The 24,131-nt window shown below is 42.3% G+C and overlaps 3 protein-coding genes across 5 annotated transcripts in view; 1 reads left to right on the forward strand and 2 right to left on the reverse strand.

The window, feature by feature from the left end:
• Window positions 1–15,600, reverse strand: part of megf6b (multiple EGF-like-domains 6b) — a 53,443-nt gene extending 37,843 nt beyond the window's left edge. For 2 of the 3 annotated variants that reach the window (XM_028999525.1, XM_028999523.1), the window contains exons 1-4: window positions 15,226–15,320; window positions 14,223–14,357; window positions 12,638–12,747; window positions 6,364–6,468 (exon numbers count right to left, since the gene is read on the reverse strand). In XM_028999525.1, coding sequence (XP_028855358.1) covers window positions 6,364–6,468; window positions 12,638–12,747; window positions 14,223–14,357; window positions 15,226–15,314 — 439 coding nt within the window. In that variant the 5' untranslated portion in view covers window positions 15,315–15,320. Of the gene's footprint in view, window positions 1–6,363; window positions 6,469–12,637; window positions 12,748–14,222; window positions 14,358–15,225; window positions 15,321–15,509 lie in introns of those variants that run through there. The other variant, XM_028999524.1, reaches the window with a different exon arrangement.
• Window positions 15,601–18,971: 3,371 nt separating this feature from the next.
• akr7a3 (aldo-keto reductase family 7, member A3 (aflatoxin aldehyde reductase)) lies at window positions 18,972–21,764 on the forward strand. The gene is made up of 7 exons (XM_028998065.1): window positions 18,972–19,340; window positions 20,174–20,361; window positions 20,444–20,548; window positions 20,740–20,836; window positions 21,023–21,122; window positions 21,202–21,331; window positions 21,442–21,764. Exons 1-7 carry the CDS (start codon window positions 19,061–19,063, stop codon window positions 21,601–21,603), a joined length of 1,062 nt encoding a protein of 353 aa, XP_028853898.1. The 5' UTR covers window positions 18,972–19,060; the 3' UTR covers window positions 21,604–21,764.
• On the reverse strand, window positions 21,716–23,542 carry mrto4 (MRT4 homolog, ribosome maturation factor). Its single transcript, XM_028998066.1, has 8 exons — window positions 23,515–23,542; window positions 23,218–23,276; window positions 23,031–23,134; window positions 22,847–22,928; window positions 22,690–22,757; window positions 22,448–22,599; window positions 22,276–22,352; window positions 21,716–22,178 (listed from the first exon to the last, which is right to left on the reverse strand). Exons 1-8 carry the CDS (start codon window positions 23,540–23,542, stop codon window positions 21,996–21,998), a joined length of 753 nt encoding a protein of 250 aa, XP_028853899.1. The 3' UTR covers window positions 21,716–21,995.
• Window positions 23,543–24,131: the final 589 nt, after the last annotated feature.

Below are 24,131 nucleotides of genomic sequence, written 5' to 3' on the forward strand. Positions count from 1 at the left end.
CCCTTTTGCATGACTTTTTGACCCCTGCCTTCCTTCCTGATGGTAGGGGGCTGGGCTCAGACATGAGGGAGACACAGTAAAAAGCCGTGTCACAGAGCTGAATGGCGGCGATGACTTGACAGGGGTCGTGGCGGTATGTGTGGACTCACACTCTGAAAGGAAAGCAAATTAAGCTCGTTGAGGAGTTTCTCTGAGCACTTGAGCGATCTTTGGCTCCTTTGAAAACAGCAGCGTGCATGAAATTGAGTTGAAGCGAGTGAAGAGGTGAGACAAAAGCGCTGTAAACGTCAAGTCGCGGTCACCTCCCCCACTCAGTCTTACAGACAAGCATGCACAGCCACACAAATACAGAGAAATCTTTTAAGTAGTCATAAAAAAAAAATAATAATTTACTGGAAGGTGTACCCAGCATTACTGGCATTTGTTCAACACTTGGTTCTTATTAGAAGCAATGTGAATAAGGAGAGCTGTACACAATTTGTACAAAGTGTGCAAATACCGATGTCATGTATAACCATTCTGTCCCACAGCATTTGTGCTCATTAGCTAGACAGCAGAGTTAGACATCTGAGCTAAAATGCATTTGTTTACACAATGCAAACTGAATTTAGTGGGATTGGTGAAGTGAAAGTGAAGTGATTGTGAAACACCGCAGCACAGCACACAGTGTGTCCTCTGCTTTTAACCATCACCCTTAGTGAGCAGTAAGCAGCCATCACAGGCGCCAGGGGAGCAGTGTGTGGGGACGGTGCTTTGCTCAGTGGCACATCGGCGGACTGGGATTCAAACCGGCAACCTTCTGATTATGGGATGCTTCCTTAGCTGCTAGGCCACCACTGGAGGTGCCACAGGAGGCTGTCTTATTATTTGGGCTATTTTAAAACAAAACAGGTGAAAGATACCCATGGACCCTGCACAAAACATATTATATGCCACATATTGTTAACAATGCATGCAGTGTTATACATATTGTTACCGAGCAACTTTAACGTAACAAAAGTTTCTTTCAAAATTTGCAGTCACAAGGCTTCATCTGAACGTGACCATCTTTTTAGAGGAAACATCTGTCACAATGTCTAAAAAGCTTTTTTCCCACGCTGATCATCGGAAGATCATAGTGAAGTTACTGTATATGTTAATTGTAAGGCTCAGCAGTGATGTTTCGTTGGAACACACTGCTGATAGGCACGTCAAGCATGCATTAAAGTCATTACAGGCGTGATCAAAGTCTGCCGATGAGGTTCATTTGAGTCATTCTGAAAGCTGGCTCGCATGGCACGGCGCTGAACCCGGTTCTCTGCCAAGACATGAACGCTGAAACCGAAGCCTCCAATTATCACTCATCGAGAGAGGGCCCTCGTTCAGGCAACGGGCATTTCTAGAGCCCCGAAATGTTAAAACACAACATGATACGGTGATGAGGCCAGGCAATGCTCTTGCCCGACAATGTCTGTCTGTGTAACAGATTAGCATGAATGTCAGAGTCTCTGCCTAATCTGAATACTAGTGCGATGGTGCCAAATCCCTCTCGTTGCTGGCTTCCCTGGGATCCTGCGCTGCGCAGTTTCAGCAAAAGACTCCCCAAAGTAGGATGAGCATTTTCACTTTTTGTTCACGACTCCCGTAAAGAACCAACTGGACCACTTCTCACTGCTCTTTCTAATGGGTTTATCCATGTTTGTGCGGGAGATTTATAAATGCCAGACTGCACAATGCCAGTTTACAAGCCCCAGATGTCGGGATTGTGGGGATCGAGTCAGTCCTTGAGCTGCACTTGCTCACTGATGACAGGCGCCAGTTTGGGGTTCAAGGGGCAGCGGTTGACTGGGGTTAGATCGGGACCAAGTGTGACTGAGCGTTTCGGCATGGCGAGACAGCCCCAAACCCATCTTCCTGCTCCAAACGTGGATCCCAGCCATCAGCACCTGCTGCTAGAACTTCTGCTGCTAGAACTTTGTTATGACTGTGCAGAGCATGTTAAATAAATGCACGGATTAAGAACAATTACCATTCTGTGATTTTCGAAACAGAGGCTAAACACCATTGAGAGTTAAGACTTCCTTCCTACTTCTTTCCTGCATGTCTTATGCTACGATTCCTACCACCCGGCTCTGAAATTGTAATTACGATTTATTGTGCTTTCATGTGCTTAACGGGGAAATTTACACAAATGAGGACATAGTCTTTTTAATAGGAATTAATGACCTGACAACCCCCCCCCCCCCCCCCAACACCCCCCTAAACGAACTGGAGTAGAAAGTTTTCATGACTTCCAAATCCTAAAACGTGGCCATGTTTGTCCTTGCTAAATCAGGGGACTAACGCTGGACAACCTGTCTCAACCTGTCAACCTGTGCTGCTGTGTATCACATGTGACAATCACTTCACTTTTTTTTTTTAAATATTTTTGCTATATTTGCTGCAACTCTAAAATCCATGTCTGAAAAATAAAAGTATAAAAGTGAAGCCTGGCTCTGACTGAGAAGAAGGACAGCCCAGCCGACAGCTGAAGTATGAAGGGGATTTTGCTATCATGGGATGATGTTCCCAAACAGCTGCTTAAAGTCACACAGAAGTTTTCGAAGACCTTCAAGGTCTCCTGGGTCCATCCACCACAAAATGCCCAGTGCTCTGAGAGTGACCTTCCAAAACACACAACCTAGAACAGGGTGTAAAAAGCACAAACTGGTTACATTTCACACACCCAAAATTCAAGGTCCAAATCCATTTTCCACTGACAAAGCAACCTCGACAATTCACCATTCATTTATTAAACCAAACAAATCAGTCAAACAATCAATTTGAAGTCACATTGTTTTAAGGTAGTGCCATTAATTTTATGAATAATTATAATATCTACAGTAATAAATCTTGCTGAACCAAGTTAACCCTTGCTGAACCATTCTTTGGTCCTACTCAGCTATGCAGAGTTAACTGGCTTGCTGCAGAGAATTACCACAAAGTCAAGGACCTGTATTCTTCATTCTTTATGTCCTATGGTAATTCCAGCCACTGGGGTCAGGCAGAACCAATCAAAGGGCGGTATACTGAGGATATTTGGTGCTAATCACAAGACATTTTAGCCACTTGTTCTTTCATAGTTTCCCTTCAGAAGAAGGGAAGATGTTCAGCACCTCAAGTGAACAAAGGAAATGATGCTTTATCAGCCTCATGCGGGCATGACATTTCCTACGGGCACAATCCAGAAAAAGGGTGTTTTGGAATTATCAGGACAACCTGCCTTTTGCTGACTGTGAATCGCCTTTGTACTATTACCCAAAAGAACCTTTTCATTCACCGCCTTGGTGCACCGTGGGGCAGCTTTCTTTTGCAGTGGCTTAATTCCTCTTCTCATTTGCATGGCTGAAGCAATGTTTACACATGCCCCAGACCACAAGCTGAGAAAATGACACTGCAAGACCCTCGGTGTGTGCACAACAGTGCTATAAATTCTAACTCTTTTGTTTCACCCTGAGCCACACAGAACAGTTCTGAAATGTTGGTGCTACGAAACTGGAAATTTCACACTGATTTAATGCCTGGTTCCACATATCCCATACAATGTACCTATTCATTGCCACCAATAATCTCGCCTTCTGTCACTGCATGCAGCCATGGGATGACCATGGAATCCTACAACATTAGAAGGATTCGTCCATTTTTTTCAACACAGGCTACACAGATACTTGTCCGATCTCTGGTCATCTCCAAACTGGACTACTGTTACTTACTCCTGGTTGGTCTGCCTCAAAGCACTACTCGACTACTCCAGCTGATCCAGAACACAGCAGCATGACTTGTTTTCAACTTTCCCAAATTCTCCCACACTCCTCCACTGCTATATGTTCCCTGTAGCTGCCCATGTTAGATTCAAAATACTGATGTTACAAATCCAAGGAAGGGTCAGCACCTCCTACCTCCAATCCTCTTTATCTTTCCTTGCTCTGTACCTCTCCGATCCTCCAACACTGCTTGCCTGGTATCACCATCTCTCAAGGTATTAGGAAGCATTTTTATAGACTCTGGAATGAACTTCCACCCAATGTTAGAACAGCTGAGTAACTAAAGATCTTCAAATGAAAGGTAAAAAAATTGAAGCTAATGGTTCTCAGACCCTGGAGAACCAAATTAGGGATTTCTATTGTGGACATTTTAAAGCACTTATATAAGTCACTCTGGATGAGAGCATCTGTCAAATGCTGTACATAAAAGTTTAAGCATAATTATAGAGTTAATAATAAAATGAATGCCAACGTTGACAATAAACATTGGGAAAGTGTACATCCCTTTTGATGCAGTCAATGTCCATCAATTATACTTATAAAGAGTGATAACAGTAAAGCTCATCAAATATCTCTGTACATCACTTTGAATGTGAAAATACCATCTAATAGTGAATAGACCAACAAAGTCATGCCTGGAAGCCCCTCACTTACAAATCTGAGAATGAGTATGTGTGTGTTCTCTATGTAGCATCGCATAAAAGAAACAAATGTAACCAAGTTCAGTCCACAGTGGTCAGCAGTGGAGAGAACATGCGGGAGACTGTCAGAGGAAAGACAGTTCGACCACACAGAGAGAGACCAACACAAGTGGCCATACAATAATTAGTCTGGCAGGAAGGAGAATAAAGAATAGAATGTCCTGGGACTTCATTTCTTTCCCTCTTTCTTCTTGTATTCTTTTTTAGACATGGAGTTGGCCTTTGAATATCGTCTCCTGTTTCTGCCGCTCATTCATTGTGCAGGAAAAGGAAGAGGGCCGGAGGGAGATCTGGTTGGAGTCTCCATGCTATATCAAAGTTATGGATCACGTGTCGGACAGGTATGTGTTCTCGCCACAGCCTTTGGTAAGATCAGAGTCATGGGTCCGTGAGACAAATGATGCAGATAAGCATATAACCGCACACCACACTCATAAATGTCCAAAAACGTTTCTACCATTCAATGATGCAAATCAATTCTAACCACCCAGAGACAAGACAGTTTTTCTGCAAATATGAATCATTCAATATGGCTTTCAACTGACAGTCCATTTTATGTAAGCATGTCTGAGATATTTGTTCATTATTATAACCCAAGGACTTCACTTTATCAAAAATTAAAAAAAAACCCTGCCACCACCCATCCAATTCTTATACAAAGAATATATTAAGATCACCTCGATGGAAAATCTTCAAATTCTGCACCCAAATGGGACTAGTGGATTAATGCAATAGAACATCACACACAATGTCCATAGATGGCAGCCAAAAAATGTATTTGTCTGCACCACCAGGAAGTAATTTAGTACTAAAAAGGCTGTACGGTTGGATTATGGTAATAGGAACTGATAATATATCTTGAAAAATCATCCCTGAAATAAAAAAAAAAAATCTAACTGATACAAGGTGACATTAATAATAGTAACGGTAGGATATGTTCTGTGTGCAGATTGAGAATTAATATTCAAATTCAAATTTTATTAGTCACATACATAGTCATACATGGTATGATATGCAGTGAAATGCTTTAATATGCTTTAATATGCAAATAGGCGTATAAGAAGGTATAAACGCTTCAGGCATATGTGTGCCTCGGGTCTTGTTACGGTAACCATCACAGACACCTTCCATTATTCTGGCCTTTCTGTTTGTTTGAACCCTGGACACTGGAAATGTTCAGCAGAATGCGTCTCTGCCTATGGCTTGGTGAGTGGCGAAGGGGCGTATTTTGGAGGAATTTCCTGTCGTGTGTACATATCACAAAAGTAACAGCTTCCACCATTGTAGTTCACTTCTGAAATAGTCACATTTCCACAGCAGATTAAATTCTTGGCTGAGCAATTTCGAAAACAAAGACACCAGCAGTGAATGAGAAGAAGACAATTCTGCGGAAATAAGGTCAGACTCCTTATACAGAATCAAATCATTAAAAGAATGATATCAGTGAAACGTCTGGCTGATCAAAATACAGGATGCTATGTTTTGACATTTATCACTTGCTTGCAGGGTTGAGTTGTTCATTTTGCAGACAAGCTCTGGAATTTCCAACGTTTTATCAACAAGGAGCTTCCAGCGCAGGGTGTGGATATGCCATCATTTTCATTACTTCTCAACATTCAGGTTATGTTTTGTATGATCCTTTTCAATGGTGGTGTTACTGCCGATGATTATGGACAATATTAGCAATGTGATAAATATGTCTGTTAGAGCTTATTACTTAATACATACTTAAGAGTATATCATAATGACCATATTTTGGGTTAACCACATGTAATTCTATGAAAGCAGACAGAAAAGACATGAGGACATGCTTCATTCATAATGCATTTACTAAATTATTGGTTAACAGGCGAAAAATCAATCTGATGTCTTGCACTTACCGTACTGGCAGCTGGGTCCATTGAAGCCTACAGGGCAATCGCAGAGCTGGGCGGAGCCTTCTCGACACACACCACCATTGAAGCAAACACCATAGCTGCAGACAGCTACAGGACACAGGGGAAGGGTGGAGGAAAGACAGTGAGATCAGTAAAAAAAAGTGTGCACTGTCAGCACTGTTACATGATAAACCTAAATCCACATCTACCCACAAGCTATGGAGCCCTGGATAAACAAGGCCAACCCTGATCTTACCCATACTGATTAAATAATGACTTAAATTGGACACTCATCCGTCATAACTTCATGAGTCCCTGCCTAATAACAGCTCAGTGGCACTGCATAGTAACGTCCCCACACACTGCTTCCCGGGTGCCTGTCATGGTTGCCCACTGATCAATAAGGCAACGGGTTAAAAGCAGAAAACACATTTCGTTGTGTGTACCGTGTGCTGTGCTTCACAATGACAATCATTCACTTTCATTTTTCCACAAGACCTCGGAAAGTATACTGTGGTCTCTTGCATTAACTTTTCCAGATACTTATGGTACAGTCAGACAACACAAACCAGCCTGTGCTGGCCACATACACCAGTGAGCATAGGCCATCCATGACCCTGTTGCTGGATCACTGGTTTTCATCATTGGTAGCTCCTGACCACTGCATGGGGAATATCCCACAAGATGCTTGGAGATGCTTTGACCCAGCCATTTGGCCATCACAAGTTGGTCCTTGTTAAGGTCCAACACATTGATTTCAAGAATAAAATGTTCAAGTGCTGCCTAATATATACCACCAACTGCCAGGTATTATTCACTTCACATCATAATGTTATGGCTGGACAGTGTATATTTTTGTATATATTCTACAAAATTTATTCTGGACATAATATAAAAACGATATATTTGAACTATACAATATATTCTTTTTCACTCCTCTATGTGGGTAGAGAATTGTATGAATGCTGTTATATTACAAAAACAACCCAGTATTATCCCCTAATTATGCATGCTGTTCAACTCCCCTCAATCTTCTGCATCTTTCGTCCTTCATTTTACACTACACACAAACACTGGCTCCCCATACTCAGCCTCTGAGTGCTTCTTAAGTGACTGCATGTTTCTCATACATAGTAAAAACAGATGTGATGGACTCTTTCACCTCCTATAAATCAGATTGAAATTTCAGTAATTCAATAAGCTTAAATTTAGCCATTTCCCCTATGCAACATTGTTGGAGGCTGCCAGAAACATCTCTGTTCCTCTTTTCTTTTGGCATTTCTGCACCACCAGCCAGGTGTCACATGTCCACATCCACAGATCCTTGACAGTCGTCTGACACTTGGCTAACATACCTGGTCTGTTCTGTGTGTCTGTCAACAGAACGACCATCTCCAACAACATCGAAGCCGTTCGGCTCCTCCAGCTCACAACATACAAAGGCCCCTCAGCTTCAACAATGCCCTGTAATGACACGCATGGTGTGTGACCAGAAACAAACACTACATCTATCACCAGCTCTTTTCTAAAGGCTCCTATTGTTGTGGAATGTGTTTTTAATACATGTCCCACAACCCACACATCCACTTTGTTCTTAATAATGCCTAGGGCTACAAAATATGTGGAATATGTGCAATGCTGAGAATTTTTTTAATGGGACAATGACATCAACAACAGCTGGAGAAGCCATTCTGTCTTAAGTGCTCATAATCCTTGAGTTGATCTGACACACTGACAGCAGTGAGAAGATCTGAGATCAGCTTTACCAGGTAAACATTATAGGCCCAAAAACAATTATTAAAAAACATTTTGGCTTTGTGAAGTATCTGACAATTTCCAGCACCACTACCTGCACCCTGACACCACCTAATCTCTCTTATAATTCCCTATATGATTCCCTAACCCACCCTACAGCGACTGGCCTAAAACTGACACATGTCATTTGTTTTTCCCTCCATACAGTGATTAACAGAGACACAGACATTTCAAGATCTCAATATCTACTTCAGAATCTATATTTGAAAATATCACAATATTATTTCAAGGCCATATTGTGCAGCCCTATCAGGCATCGACTAGCATTAATAATAAGAATAATCATAAAGCCCAGTTGAACTACGCCAATACATGGCCATATGGATAATATGCCTTTGTATCTGTTCTCAAACATTTCAAATCCCACAGATTTGAAAAGCGGAAATTGTATTTATAATTTGGAAATTATATTTAAAACTGGACCTAGTTTCCTACAGTCATTTGCAATTTGCAACTGTTCCCAACTGTTTGTTTCATCAATTTCTTGTATCGCTCAGTATTTCCTGCCATTTCATGGTTTCTGATATATGATGTAAGCATAGTCATCACATACAAATTAGTTACAAATTAGCATTCATTTTAGAGGATGTGCAAAAATCAAACTACCAAGCCTAGACTGGAAAGCAACTAAGGCAGCCACACTCATTTGTTTTAACTAGACCTTTGGCAGCCTCAGCTTCAGGCAGCAAATCATGTACTGCCATGCAGAAGAATGCGTAAAATCAAAAGTCTTCTTGCTTGACTTAAAGTCAGGCCAACTCCAGGGCAGCAGCATCGGATCCCCCTTTTGCTAATACCGCTGCAGAATAATGGGTTAAGTGCCCATTTCAAAGTATGGAAAATCAGTGAAATTATGCAATGAAAATAAGCACCTGGAATTTGCGTTTGAGATGTTAGAAATCAAATCAGATTATGCGGTCAAATAATAGACATTGCAAATGCAATAAATGCAAATGAAAAGTCACAGACATGGGACAGAGGCAAATGATAACAATTTTGCAGCTCTGTTTACTCTGATCAAGGAGAAGAAGTGTGCAGAGGTGGTTTGTATCATCATCAAACCTCAGTTTGAATCTCACAGTGCCACTGTTAGAATCAAGGGTGTTCTGGACAACAAGACCACCCAGGGATCCCGACTGACCCGCTGTCATTCCACATGGCTTTCCGCCCACTCCCAACAAAGGACCAGTTCCCATTCACTGGTTAACGAGAGCAACAAACAAACTGGGCACATTGTCCCTGTGCCTTTAAAATGCCAACTGTCACCATCGATCAAGAGAGCTGCCCTCCTGACTCACCTGTCTTCACCGCAGCACTTGAATGCATTGTTAAAATGGACGGAAGTCTCTCTGAAGACCATCCATTAGCCAGTTAGGGCACTTCGAAGACATAAAATGGAATTTATGTGATCATTCCTAATAGTTCACTCATCTCAGGACATTTCTAGGACTGCCGTTTGACCACTCAAGCACTCAACAATTGCCTTTAGGTCTAGTTCTTTTGAAAGCCTGCTTTGTATTTGTTAGTAATTAAGTTGCAGGGCAGGGCCTACTGATGTCCAAGGGGTCAAGAGTCTACAGTATTGTTGTTTTCTTTTCATTCATTTCAGTACTGAGTACCACTTCTAGCACAATGACGTATAAAAATGAACAATTATAATAATACGTTTATATACACTATATAATTGGCCATTCAGTCCTTCAGGCCCTCAAATTTTACTCAATACTTGTAACTAGTTATATTTACAAGATTTTAAGTGTGCACAATTAGAGAAAAAATCCCCCATGCATTATTCTTTGGAACTGCCCAACAGACATAAGAAGCACACACATATATATAGCAAATGGGGTTGGATTTAGATAAAAGGTTGCAGGGGAAACCCAAACACATCCCTAATTTGTTAACAAGCAAATGTTCGTGTACAGACACCGAGCCCTTCCTTTCCCCACCTTCTCACCTGAAGGATCACGATCCTCCTGAAAATACCACATCTCGCCATTTAACCAGCCAATGGATTGAAAAGTGACGAATGAAACGCAAGGCAGGTAGTGAATCTTGAACTGAGCATCCTTTTACCCTGTCACTCATGCAGCTCAGCAGCTCAGTAAAAGATGGAAAGATTAGATTAATTTGTCCCATTTTCATGTAAACACAAGGGACAAGCCAAAGAGTAAATACATTTAAAATGTGGACACTGACACTAAAAGGACAGCGGTCTTAACTCTTGGAGACATTAAGTGACCTGTGGGAATCCATGTTAAGGCGTCTGTGTGTGTTTAAAAGCAAAGTGCAGTGAGGGTTGAGCACACAGTTTAGTGTTCGCCAATATAATTTAATGCTGTAACCACCGCAGAAACACTGGGGTCTTCACAGAAAAAAACAAGATAAAAAAAATCACTGTCTCGGGTAATGAGACTCTTCTAAGAAGCGTGGCTAAGAGATCACTTTCTGTCTTATTCCTTCTTTTGACTCCCTCACCCGCTTTATTGCCCATTTCTACACCCTGCTCAGGCCCCCTGGTATCTCACTGTGCACTAAGCGGTGGGCATGAAGGGTGGTCCAGGCCTTTGTTCCTTTTTTATGAGATCACAAATGTGCCAGATCACAGGGGCAGTTTCTGTGGCATACCCAAGTCGTGGGATACCGACTTGGGTATGCAGGCTATGTGACTGGACCCAGCTGCCATGAAATCCTGTGAACAGATTCCAGTCTGGTCTTATCGGTGCAGGGATAAGCCGGAATATTTCCTGGCTGAGGGAAGACTTCACCCTCTCCTCACTGAGAAGTTTTTGCACACAAAACAAATTTTCTTTCAGTGTCTTCCTTCTAAACAAATTTAGAAATTTGCTGATGAATGGATTTTGTGCAGACATACAACTAATTAACCCTGAATATTTAATGTACCTAAATTGGTACAATGTAATAAATCTCTTATATAACTTTATGCTTTTCTTTGATCTACCATAGATATACCATAGATAGTTGATTCAAAAGATTCCATGGCAGCTTCTGAACAATATTTAATTAGAATGTCGGTCGTCTGTTATATTGCACTTGGGGTGATTTAGACTGAAATGTGACAGTGTGTAACCACTCTTTTGTTGCAAATGTCTGGGTTGAGGTGTTTATGTTTACTGCGTCATTTCAAATGGTTCATGGGTCACCATTATGGTGCTAAGATATTGATCAGGTTCAAGAGCCTAGATTGGGAATGTCTGACATTAAAGGCAAAAGTTGAAATAACTTTGTGTCACTGCTGAAGAAAACAGGGCTGAAATCTCTCAGCAGACGGAGGCTCAAACAGCTAGACCACCACCTGTCATTTTGTATATCGTTGATTTAGCCATCAATTTCTTGATAATCAAAAGTGACGGCTGTATTTCAATTTTAGCTTTTTATAACTGGTCCACCTAGTGCCAGAGTTCAGTTTTGCCATGCACAGTATAAAAAGACAGGATAAAAGGACATAAAAATAAACTGTGACCTGCCGATAAGACCCTATGCCAGGAGCTACTTCAACACTGAGAAAATACTTCTCGAGAAGGAAAGCCTCCTTCCCCCATACGCTAAGTCTCTGGCATGAGCCCAGCGTTCAGTGTACAAAGAGCTCTACAATTCAACCCACTCACTGGATTAGTACAAGTCTGGTCATTAGTGCTCCGTATGTTCCCTTTTTATATCAGAAATGAGACAGAGCCACGCATGGCCAGCTTTACAGCGCATACAAGGTGTTGAGATCCTCCTCACCCTTACAGATGATGGCTGTCAAACATTTCACCTCCTTTTACCTCGCAAAAGTCCCTGAATGAAATTATTGGTTAAAACAAATGCAGAAGACGCGTAGACCCATCATAGTGCACGTGTGTGTGGTGCCTATTTTCTTATAACTATGGGGATGCCAAGGAATGTTTTGCTATTACACTGATTTTTTTACCAGCATTTGGGAGAGCTAATAACCATTCACAGGACATGAATTGCACCAGTGGATAACCGTGCAAAAGGTGTAACATCTGTAACTGAGGACACTCTCACTTGTATATTTAGGGGTTCTGTACAATTCATGTTAGCCCCTCGATAAAAAATGTGGAAGTACTGTGCAAGCATCCATTTTTAATATTACGTCTGAGGCCGAATGGAAAGCGATTTACTTTTCACGTGCAGGTCTGCACACATGGTCCCAGGATGCCTATTTCCTCTCCAACGTGTTGCTATATATCATTGCTAGGGTCTAATTTAACACGTCTCATGCTCCCTGCATCTTGTGCTCGTCAGCGGTCCACCGCCCGTCCCTGAGCAGAAGATTTCAGATTCTCAGCCAGGGCAGTGCACCGGTGAGCCGAATAACTCTTCACAGGGTCTCTTGTGGGAATTTGTCAACACCTGGCAATAGTGCGTGTGTAGCCGTCCTCGACCTGGCAACCCTCTACAACCTGACTCAGTAACGAGAAGGAGGGAAACTTACGATAGAGGCACCCGGCCTCTCCGTTGAGCTGGGACCATCCCGGGCAGCACTTGTGCACCGTCTCCTGATCTTGCCGGTAAACCTGTCTGTACGCCGTGTAATATGCCGTCCTGCAAAAACGACACAAGGACACGTCACTTCTCAGACTTGTCTCTGTTCAAGCAACGCTCCAAGGCGCCTGTCATCTGTTCTCACTGGGGATGTTCTCGTGGTCACTCTTCGTGCCATTACTTAGCGTGCAGCGCCGGCGATGATGAAGGAGCGCCACCGAGTGCCTCGGGCTTGCGGTTATGCGATTTGGGCCGTAAATAAGAGTGTTTACGGATGACGTGGTGCAGTGTGAAAAGATAACGCAAAAAGAGTTCTGCAATTTGCTAACGTTTCGCTCCTTCTTTTATGTACCCTTTTTCAAAGAAGGAGACTGGCAGACACCCTTTTTTTTTAGCTAAAGTGCCTGTCCCTGTAGTTTGGACCAATCTACATCATTACAGCCCACGCCTGACTCTTTGTTTGCAGACCTTAATTTGAGGCCGTGGCAGCCATCAAAGCGGGTCTCGCCACCGTACCTGTGTAGGTGTTCGGAGAAAGCAAAGCTTGCGAGGACTGTTGTGAAACTCCCCAGTGAGAGGGACTTTAAATCCTGGCACTAAACCACATGCTCTCAAGATTCCTGCCGTGCTTCCCAAATTGCACGTTTCTGGGAGCTGGGAGCAAACCTTACACTTAAAAGCTATAAGTCAAGGTTGCAACACGGGCGTCACCTGGCCTGGCCATTTGGGAGTTGAAGGCCCCGGCGATTTTTATATGGCCCTCAGTAATCCAAATAAAACGTGGACCACTCTGCCCTCAATTTAAATTGATGTAATAAAAAAAAAAAAGATAAAGGATTTGTGTCACTGTGTACTTGAACAGGAGTAAAAGAAGACATGCAGACATTGGTCCCTGCTGAAGAGGGTAATGTTATTGACAGTTCTGATCATTTGGTTCCCGCGAGATAAGGACTCGGGGATTGTGGGAAAATCCTGGAGTTTAAACTGGTCTGAGAGAACATTGGCCTTTCATTGTGTGTAGTTCTATTTTTTTTAGTTAGTATTATTTCCCCATTTTCACTTTCATCAAAATGCTTCGCCCACAACAACGACCTGTTTTTCTTTTCATTTTTCTTCTGTGGGATCTGGAAAAAATGCCCTGGATGCATGGATGGGTGTCTGAATGGGGGGCAGTGGTGGCCTAGCAGAAGGTTGCCGGTTCGATTCCCGATCCGCCAGGGTGCCACTGAGGTGTCACTGAGCAAAGCACCGTCCCCACACACTGCTCCCCGGGCGCCTGTCATGGCTGCCCACTGCTCACTCAGGGTGATGGGTTAAATGCAGAGGACAAATTTCACTGTGTGCATCGTGTGCTGTGCTGCTGTGTATCACATGTGACAATCACTTCACTTTACAAATGGACGGGTAGATTTAACAAACCATGTATTGTTTTCCCTTCAGAACATGGCTAGTATAACGTGAGTGCTGATGTAAGGCGAAGTTGTGCACAACGTTTGGCAGTGGCCCGTTCGGCAGAGACAACGACGGATTCTTACCTCCTCTCATAGCCCATGCACCACGACTGGCCGGTACAGCCCTGCTTCCACACTTTGACCATCCGTGTGAAGGTCTGAACGCAAGGCTGCTTATGTGCCACCAGCTTGACCTCCTGCTCTGTGCACACATTCGGCCTACAGAACCCCCCCCAGAAAAAAAGAATCAGAAATAAATCAGAACTTTTAACTGGTTATATGCTTGTAAGGACAAGCATAAAAAAAACAATCCTGTTCGCCTGCGACACAAGAAAGCATTTCATTCCGCTCGGCTGTTATAAAGGCCACTCGGTAGCAGAGTGCAAGATCCTACCTGCAGGCAGACGTGACACCACGCAGAAAGTTCAACCGTCAGAATGGCAGCGCATACTTTGCGGATTACATTTCAAAAGCCTTGTGTTTTCAGTCAGACGTACAGTAAGTACGATGTAAGTATGATGAATCAGACCAGCGGACCGTCTGAGGCTAAAGTGCATAGATCTTGACAAGTGTGTGCCCTAAAGCTGTTCTCTAGAACAAAAGTGAGAGGTTTATCAAGACATGAGGCTATCCACGAAAAATAATTATGACAGTTGGATGCCATGACTATGTCGACTGGTTGATGGCGGCCAACATCTCATGAACTGATGCAGGTTTGGTCCCTGCAAGTCAATCCGAATCTGTTCTTTTCCACAGCGAAAAAAGTCACATGGCTTCTTTAAGTTTCTTAAAGCAGTATTTGTCTCTGCACACGGATCAGGCATTACATTTAGCATGCAACATAATAATGAAAAAATTAATAATCTGGTGGTGTGTGTGTGAGAGAGGGCTTTTCAGATTGCTGGTGCTGGAAAAAAAACTTTATGGGACTCCCATGCACCACAGCATATATTTAAATTTCACTTTTTTTCTCGTTCACCTTGCTTTTTGACAATTACGATGGATCAACTAATCAATAAATCCAGAACAGGCGAACTGTAGCCTATAGAATAACTGCAGAGTGAATAAAGCAGGTGAAACTACTCACATGTTCGGCTTGAGGTCTCTTCCGTGCTGGGATGCTGCGTTAATCACGTTAATTGTCACCACAAGGAGCCATGTCCATACGGTGTCCATAATGGAAGAAATGAAAATGGGAAAAAAAAATGATCATAAAAATCACACCGTTTTTTTTTTTTTCTTTAATAAATCGGTGCCAAAACGTAGCGCTCCTCGCGTCTGGAAACGCGTCCAAAAGCGGAGTGGAGGTTAGTTAACCGGAGGAGGTGGGGGTAGAAGAAGAAAAACACACACACACACACACGCCCGCACCTCAAAGAAAGAGTTACGAGCCAAAATATCCCGGGGGCGCAGCGCCTTCCGCTCCCCGAGTCTCCAGACAACATCCTTTTACGCGCCGCGTCCCTCCGCTGCTGCGTAACGGCGGACGCGCAGTGCCGCTCACGGCCGCTCGGTTGCAGGGTGCGTGCCTCCACCGACCGGAGATCAGGTAGTAAGCTGCTTGATCTTTGGTCTTTTGCACGTTCCTGGTGATGCAGCAGCCCAACCGGCTTTCTAAGGAAGACGCGGTGATGAATTCATTCATTAAAAACGTATACAGTACAGGCAAAAAGTTTGGACACACCTTCTCAATCAATGTGTTTTCTTTATTTTCATGACCATTTACGTTGGTAGATTCTCACTGAAGGCATCACAACTTTGAATGAACACATGTGGAGTTGTGAAATAACTGAAAACATGTTATTTCACAACTCCACAAACATCTTCGTAACTAGTTTCTTTGCTCTGATTACTGCTTTGCACACTCTTGGCATTCTCTCAATGAGCTTCAAGAGGTCGTCACCTGAAATGGTTTTCCAACAGTCTTGAAGGAGTTCCCAGAGGTGTTTAGCACTTGTTGGCCCCTTTACCTTCACTCTGTGGTCTAGCTCACCCCAAACCATCTCGATTGGGTTCAGGTCCGGTGACTGTGGAGGCCGGGTCTCCACTTTTTGTTAAGTTCATAACTCCACATGTGTTCATTTATAGTTTTGACGCCTTCAGTGAGAATCTACCAATGTAAATGGTCATGAAAGTAAAGAAAACACATTGAATGAGAAGGTGTGTCCAAACTTTTGGCCTGTACTGAACATTAGACTGCTGTTCTCCAGGTTTAAATGATCTCCCCTTGCAGCGGGGGCTGGATTTTGGACAAAGACATCATTATTCACTGGTAGCAGACTGACGCTGCTATGAAAGATTATTCTCTCATCCCTGAAAATACGTGTGAGAGAAAGAAAGACAATGAGATAGAGGTGAAAGGAAGGAGGGGGGGAGCTGTGGGGCACAGAAGGGAGATCTCCCTGAAGTCAGCTGGATCACAGCCTGGCCAGGCTGAGCTGCACTTTACACTGCCTCAAATTAGCAAGGACTCAAGGGTCAATGCCAGCCAAGGTTCAACAGCACTGTCAAGACAGAATTTAGGTGGACACATTTAACGGCACCTAAATAAACAGGACAGCAGTGAAGGAAATTCCTGGAGGATGAACTGTGGAGGGAACAGTGTCAGGAACAAAAGCTGCTATTTTGATTCTTGACGTTTATACTCATGTTCTCACATATGAGAGGAAACAATTGTTTGTTGCAGAATAAAGACCTCAAATGGGAGAAAACCCCCTTTCGTACTTTGTTGATTTATAAGTGACTCTAGTAGCTGGAAGTGTCTCTTGATGATGGAATAAATGCATACATGTAGAGAGGAACTTTATCAGCAACAGTGGAATGCAGTGGACTTTGTCAGCAGTTGAGGCAACTATTAATATAAGATGATACTTTACTAGTCCCACAAGTGAATTAAGATGCATTTTGCAGTGTTCTGAGTAACAGATCACCATTTTAAATAGCTATGCTGCTGGTTACATATACACTGGTCAAAAAATTAAAGGGAACACTTAAACAACACAATGTAACTCCAAGTCAATCACATTCCTTTGAAATCAAGATATTCAGACGATATGTGAGACCATATGCTGGTGTGGTTGGACACGGGTTCCTCCTAATGCAAGACAATGCAAGACCTCATGTGGCTGGAGTGTGCCAGCAGTTCCTGCTAGAATAAGGCGCTGATGCTATGGACTGGCCTGCCCATTCCCCAGACCAATTGAGCACATCTGGGACATCATGTCTCATGCCATCCATTAACACCACGTTGCAGGCCAGACTGTCCAGGAGTTGACAGATGCTTTAGTCCAGGTCTGGGAGGAGATCTCTCAGAAGACATCCCCCACCTCATGCCCATGCATTGTAAGGAGGTCATACAGGCACGTGGAGGCCACACACACTACTGAGACTAATTTTGACTTGTTTTAAGGACATTACATCAAAGTTGGATCAGCCTGTAGTGTGTTTTCCACTTTAATTTTGAGTCTGACTCCAAATGCAGACCTCCATGGGTTGATAAATTTGATTTTCAGCTATATTTTTTTTCCATCAACACATTCTTGTGTGATTTTGTTGTCAGTACATTCAACTTGTAAAGAACAGTATTTAATAAGTATTTAATTAGAAAATATCAATCATTCAGATCTATGATGTCTTATTTTATTATTTTGAGCAGTGTATTTATACATTATTCTGTTCAATTATATTTTAGTCAGAAACGTAATTGCTGACAGTGTTTGATATGCAAATTGATCAGCAGTAATGACTATGTAAATAAGATTGAAACCATTTAGTGACCTCTGTGAACTTTCTACATTCAGAGCTGCAGCAAGGAATTGTGGGAAACTATTTCTCTGTGCGTCTGTACTATTTTGGGAGTATGGGATCATAACATTTCACCTCTTTAACATTAACATTCAGCATACATTAGATGCTTTACACTGAAGTCTGCCCTGTACCCCTTTATCACATCAACTGGAACAGGCTGCAATCGACTGTATGAACAGCAGAAAAGTTCATTGGTGACCCTCTGCCCTCCATCCAGGACCTGTCCATCTCAAAAACCAGGAAAAGGGCAGGGAAAACCATCAGAACCTGGACACAGATCTTTTGACCTGCTACCCTGTGGCAGCCTGCAGACTAGGACCAGCCAACACAGGAAAAAAATTTCTTTATAACCCTCCTATACAGCTGAACTTTCATTGATATTGCAACTGCACTTTATGTACACTTGTGGCATTATTTCTGTAATCTTTAAATGTTCAGTATATAATATTTAACCTATGTTGTTCTTGTTTTATACTGTTTGCACATATACAATAAGTGAAGTTCCTTTTTCATGAATCAGCATTATAGCATATCAATGTTATCATGGGCATATTGTTATACTTTCGTATAATGGGTGATCCCCATCACCCCCATAGAAAGAAAGAGACACTACAGCTCTATTATCCTGCTGTTGCAGATAACAGAATGTTGCTCATATGATTTTATTAATATGTTTTCAGGGGGTTGAAAGCACAACATTAAATTATTATTATTAAATACAATCATGGCGACTTTCCTGTTTATTTAAAAGAACTTACGCAATTAAAGTAAAGTTCAAACGTTACATGTTTGACACGCCAACTAAAGGCTTTCTATGTGGGACGAATTCTACTCAATAGCTTGTGATTTGCTGCCACCTATCGACTAGACTTAATATTACAGGAAGCCAGTTGTGAAAGTTCTCTTTTTTATAGAAAACAAATAAGCCGAGAAAAGAAGTAACACTGCCAGTGCCTGAACTCTGCACTGTTCAAGGTCCGTCTTAAATTCAGGTCATTTTTTTGTGACGGTCCCCTTTCACGTCCAAGTCGCCGCTGGAAACTTGCGACACGGTTCCTTGTTAAACCGAACCTCGTCCTTTGCACTGTGAACTCGGAGCCGATTCGCGCTTTATTATGCTCGCTGTGGCGAGAGCAGGCCTGTGTGCGGTTCCCGCTGCCATTAAACCGCCACGCTTCGTCCGCGCCAGAAGCATGTCGTCGCCGGACCCGAAGCCCAGAGCCGCGGCCACGCTCCTGGGCTCGATGGCCTTCGGCGGGCGGGCGGACGCGGAAGTCAGCGAGAAAATGGTCGCGGCTTTCCTGCGTCGCGGCCACGGCGAGCTGGACACGGCATTCATGTACAACGACGGCCAGTCCGAGGCCATTATCGGCGCCCTGCAACTACCCGACTGCGGTGAGTGAGATGAATGAGAATATTACAATGTCACGTGCACTGGCTGTATCCAGGGCAACGCCAGCCTGTTATTGTTGTTATTATAACAATCGTGCGCTAAATGAACCTAAGCTATAATTAAATGTGTGCCAGCCAATGGCAGGCTTTGTACGCCTTTCATAATTGTAAGCACACATACCTACATATTTCTCCATATACAGTACAGGCCAGTAGTTTGGACACACCTTCTCATTCAATGTGTTTTCTTTATTTTCATGACCATTTTCATTGGTAGATTCTCACTGAAGGCATCAAAACTATGAATGAACACATGTGGATGTAACAAAAAGTGGAGACCTGGCCTCCACAGTCACCGGACCTGAACCCAGTCGAGATGGTTTGGGGTGAGCTGGACCGCAGAGTGAAGGTAAAGGGCCCAACAAGTGCTAAACACCTCTGGGAACTCCTTCAAGACTGTTGGAAAAGCATTTCAGGTGACGACCTCTTGAAGCTCATCGAGAGAATGCCAAGAGTGTGCAAACAGTAATCAGAGCAAATAAACTAGAATATAAAACATGTTTTCAGTTATTTCACCTTTTTTGTTAAGTACATAAATCCACATGTGTTCATTCATATCATTTGATGCCTTCAGTGAGAATCTACCAACGTAAATGGTCATGAAAATAAAGAAAACACATTTGAATGAGAAGGTTTGTCCAAACTTTTGACCTGTACTGTAACCCTTCTTATTCATCTGTGGGCCCTTAGAATTGTTATAAAGTTTCACGTTATTAGGTGCACGTCTTCATTTACAAGGAAACTCTTCTACATGTGAACACCCCCCCCCCAACCAGTAAGAATAGCAACCAAAGCTAACCCTTGGGATGGGAAGACGCTGAAACCAGACAGTGTCCGTTCCCAGTTGGAGACCTCACTGAAGCGCCTGCGGAGGCAGAGTGCCGACATTTTCTACCTGCATGCCCCCGACCACCAGAACCCTGTCCAGGAAACCCTGCGTGCCTGCAACGAACTCCACACAGAGGTGAAGCTTGGCAATGGAAGCGTGTGTCTGTCTGGTTCAAATGGCTTTTTGCATTCTTTTACAATTCTTTACTGCTATTCAGGGGAAATTCAAGGAACTTGGATTGTCGAACTATGCATCATGGGAAGTGGCTGAAATCTACTGGATATGTAAGCACAACAACTGGATTTTGCCCACGGTCTACCAGGTAGCTACTGAATACATCATCTTTGCCTAAAGTGAATAAGAAGATCATGTTTCCTCTCATCACAGAGGAGAAACTTTCTGTTCCTCAGTATGTATTTAACTTTTTAATTGATTATGTATAGTAATATAACATTGTATGCAATTTTCTGTGAAATTGTGTGTTACAATAGCAGATGTGCATCTCTCTTGTAGGGCATGTACAATGCCACAACACGTCAGGTGGAGACTGAGTTGCTTCCGTGTCTCCGATACTTTGGCATTCGGTTCTATGCATACAACCCTCTGGCAGGTACCATTACTATAGTGACTTGAGCCTTGCACAAACCTTTTTTTTTCTAAAGAAGAACAGCAGTACATCCATTATAATGGGCATTATGAAATGAATTTCATTAACAAAAAAAAAAAAAAGAGTATTGTAATTAAACATGCCTTGTATCTTGTGCCAGTAACACACAGGGACATTACATCCACACAGGCGGGCTCCTGACTGGGAAATACCATTATGAGGACATGGATGCAGTTCAGCCTGCAGGACGTTTCTTTGGCAACACCTGGGCTGATGCGTATAGAAACAGGTAAGGACAATGGTCCCAAGTTATTTACATTTAGACAGCAGAGAAATGGAATGTATGTTAAATATTTTTTTTTATGTAGGTACTGGAAAAAAAGCCACTTTCAAGGGATTGAGACAGTCCAGAGGGCACTTGAAGCAGCGTACGGCTCAGAAAAACCCACTATGACTTCAGCTGCCATTCGTTGGGTGTATCACCACTCTCACCTAAAGGTAATATCTGGACTATACAGGTAACTTATATATATATATATATATATAGACACACACACACACACACACACACAAAATAATTTATATACAAGAATCTGTTATCTTGTTAGGGGGAGTTTGGCGATGGCGTCATCATTGGCATGTCAACCATGGAGCAGCTGCATGAGAATCTGTGCGCCTCAGAGGAAGGGCCTCTCAAGCCTGAGGTGGTGGAGGCATTCAAGCAGGCCTGGGACCTGGTTGCACACGAGTGCCCCAACTATTTCCGCTAGAGGTGCCGAACTACCATGTCAGTACTTCATCTGAATTATAAGATTAATAAAATTAATCAAGCTTCAATCCCTTCTGATGGCGTGAAGGTTAGATGCTATTCTTATGCAAATGTTAATATTTTCATTATGAAATCGTTTAATAAAGAAAAAGTCTCAACATACTGATTGTATGTAGTAAGTCGACAGAGCATTAAAGCATTTACCAGCCATTACAACATCAGTGTCTCAAACAAAATACAGCACGGAGCATCAGTTCCTCTGACATTCAGGGGGATATCAGAAAAATAACATGTACAAATCATGTACAAATGCAAAGACGTCGGTCAAAAGTGTTGCTGCAAATTAACTTCAGGCCACGGCATTTTAAAAAGTCTTAGAGTCTTGTTTTACATTTATTCACTGCCTTCTAAGTCCTTGTCTTCATTATCATCATCATCATCATCATCTTCGTCTCCCTCACTGGCCTGCATGGCTTCACTGCCATCTTCAATCAGTTGTACAAAGTCCCCAGACTCAGAGTTCCACATGCACTTTATAGACAGTTTGAATTCAGCCATTTCAATTCCAAAGAGTTTCTGTAACAACACAAATATCAAAGAATATCATAGTTAATTGCAGGTTTATTTTAAGACAAAAAAAATGTTTGAGGAAAAAAAAAAATTAACTCCTCACCAAAATTCGAGCTTGTTCAGGTGTTAATGTGTCTCCTTCTTTACACACCTCATAATCCTTAATTAGGGTAACCACTCCTTAAAAAAAGGGTGCTAAAATTAGAACTTGAGATCTGTACAAATTATTTCACAGACAGTTATGCCAAATATGTTCCATGTAAAGTTCCTTGTACCTTTTTTAAGTGCTGTGGGCAGCCCCAGCTGCCTCAGCTGAGGCTCCATGGAATGGGGGAACTGGTCCAGTGGCCCTTCATCAAGGGTCACTGCCATCGTTGCTGTGTTTCCTGCCCGAGCATAATCTGTGTCTTTAAAGCTGCCAAAGTACCTGTATGTCAACGATACAGCAGGAAAGTAAAGTTCAGTAAGGTTCATGGTAAAAATGTGGTATAACCTAAAGAAATAAAACTTGACTCACTCTTGTACTTCTTCTTTGGTTTTATTGGTGAATAAGACACCAACTTCTCCTCTTAGAAACCTGCTGATCTGCAAAATAAGAAATTAGCTGTTGATGCACAATAAAATATACATCTAATCTAATGAACCGATCGCTAGAACACTGCAAATTGTGCTACCTTGTGCAAATTGTCCTTGTACTCATCTGATGGTCCTTTCCCTAGAGCGATCATCATCACTTTGTTCTTCCCAAAGAAGAATCTGTGACAGAAAACAAACAGGTTACACACAAAAATAATACTAATAATCACAGACACATAACTCTCAGTAGATTCTCTGTTTTACCGTCCAACGGCATCTTACCGGCTATGCTTCCAAGCTGTCCTGATGTCCTTTAACTTGTTGTTTCTCATGTTCTCCACGGAAAAGATGAAAACATGTCTGTATGTGTCTACACACTGTCGCAGCTGAGGAATACACGACATGGTAAACGTCGTAAGCACGCGTTTAGATCGTATATATTTCTGAGAAGGATCGCGCTAATACGAACCTCTTCAATTAACTTCTGTTTCGTCTCCAGCCCCTTCTTGGCTGTTTTTGTTAAGGACACTGCAGACAACCGTAAAATAATCGATTAAATAGTAATAAAGGAAACATAATGTTTATTCCACGTTTACGTGACTGCCTGACAGACACAGCCGGCAAAGTTTACCAGGGGGATATTAAGCACAGACACGTTTCTGCAACTTATAATACATATATGACGAGCATATTAGCATTTGTGTTCTGTACGCTACAAACCGTAACAAATCGCATTACTATCCACATAAAACAACTAAAAAATTACCTTTCTTATCCCTTTTCGACTTCGGCATGGCTCTCACGTTGTGCGCCCACTGTTTCGCAAGGACCCCAAAATGTTTCTGTTGTAAAATAAAGCTGGCCGTGTGGCGCCTGTTTAAAATGTCATCAGGATTGTGTGTCAGAATAAAACGCGCAGTTATACATACATTAATTTGTTACAGTAAAATTGTTCTGTCGCCCTTGTGTGTTAGATATGATTGACGATGACTAAGATATCGTCTGCATTGTGTCACGTGTTACGGAAGAAAAAAAATCTTTCCACGCTGACCTTGGATCGGCCAAAAAACATCACATGTAATGGACATAATTCGAGTTAAATTAAACTTTTCTTAACAATAGATACGGTTTATATGTGTTCTATATTTTAAATATACATAGATATTTAGATATAGTTAAAACGTTCCAGGAGGGAATAATAATAATAATCATAAATTGTGTACATTTGACGTATGCCTGTGTGTTTTTAAAAACTAACTACAGTATTGCGATTAAAATGAAGCAGAACCGAGCGTGGACTGTGGTGTCGTGTGCTTTCTGTCCACACGAGGCGCTGTTGCACTGTACGTTATGCTGCATGTACAAAATAAATCAAAGCCAAAG

Source organism: Denticeps clupeoides, chromosome 12 (assembly GCF_900700375.1).
Source record: "Denticeps clupeoides chromosome 12, fDenClu1.1, whole genome shotgun sequence".
Classification (NCBI taxonomy): Eukaryota; Metazoa; Chordata; class Actinopteri; order Clupeiformes; family Denticipitidae; genus Denticeps; species Denticeps clupeoides.

What these genes read in the sequence shown, in the direction of transcription:
- akr7a3 (XM_028998065.1), top strand. Translation starts at nt 19,061, where the DNA reads ATGCTCGCTGTGGCGAGAGCAGGCCTGTGTGCGGTTCCCGCTGCCATT. An exon ending in CCTGCAACTACCCGACTGCG is followed by an intron (nt 19,341 to 20,173) that starts GTGAGTGAGATG and finishes CCCCCCAACCAG; the next exon opens with TAAGAATAGCAACCAAAGCT. An exon ending in GCAACGAACTCCACACAGAG is followed by an intron (nt 20,362 to 20,443) that starts GTGAAGCTTGGC and finishes ACTGCTATTCAG; the next exon opens with GGGAAATTCAAGGAACTTGG.
- mrto4 (XM_028998066.1), bottom strand. Translation starts at nt 23,542, where the DNA reads ATGCCGAAGTCGAAAAGGGATAAGAAAG. An exon ending in ACAAGGACAATTTGCACAAG is followed by an intron (nt 22,758 to 22,846) that starts GTAGCACAATTT and finishes CTTATTTTGCAG; the next exon opens with ATCAGCAGGTTTCTAAGAGG. An exon ending in ACCAAAGAAGAAGTACAAGA is followed by an intron (nt 22,600 to 22,689) that starts GTGAGTCAAGTT and finishes GTTGACATACAG; the next exon opens with GTACTTTGGCAGCTTTAAAG.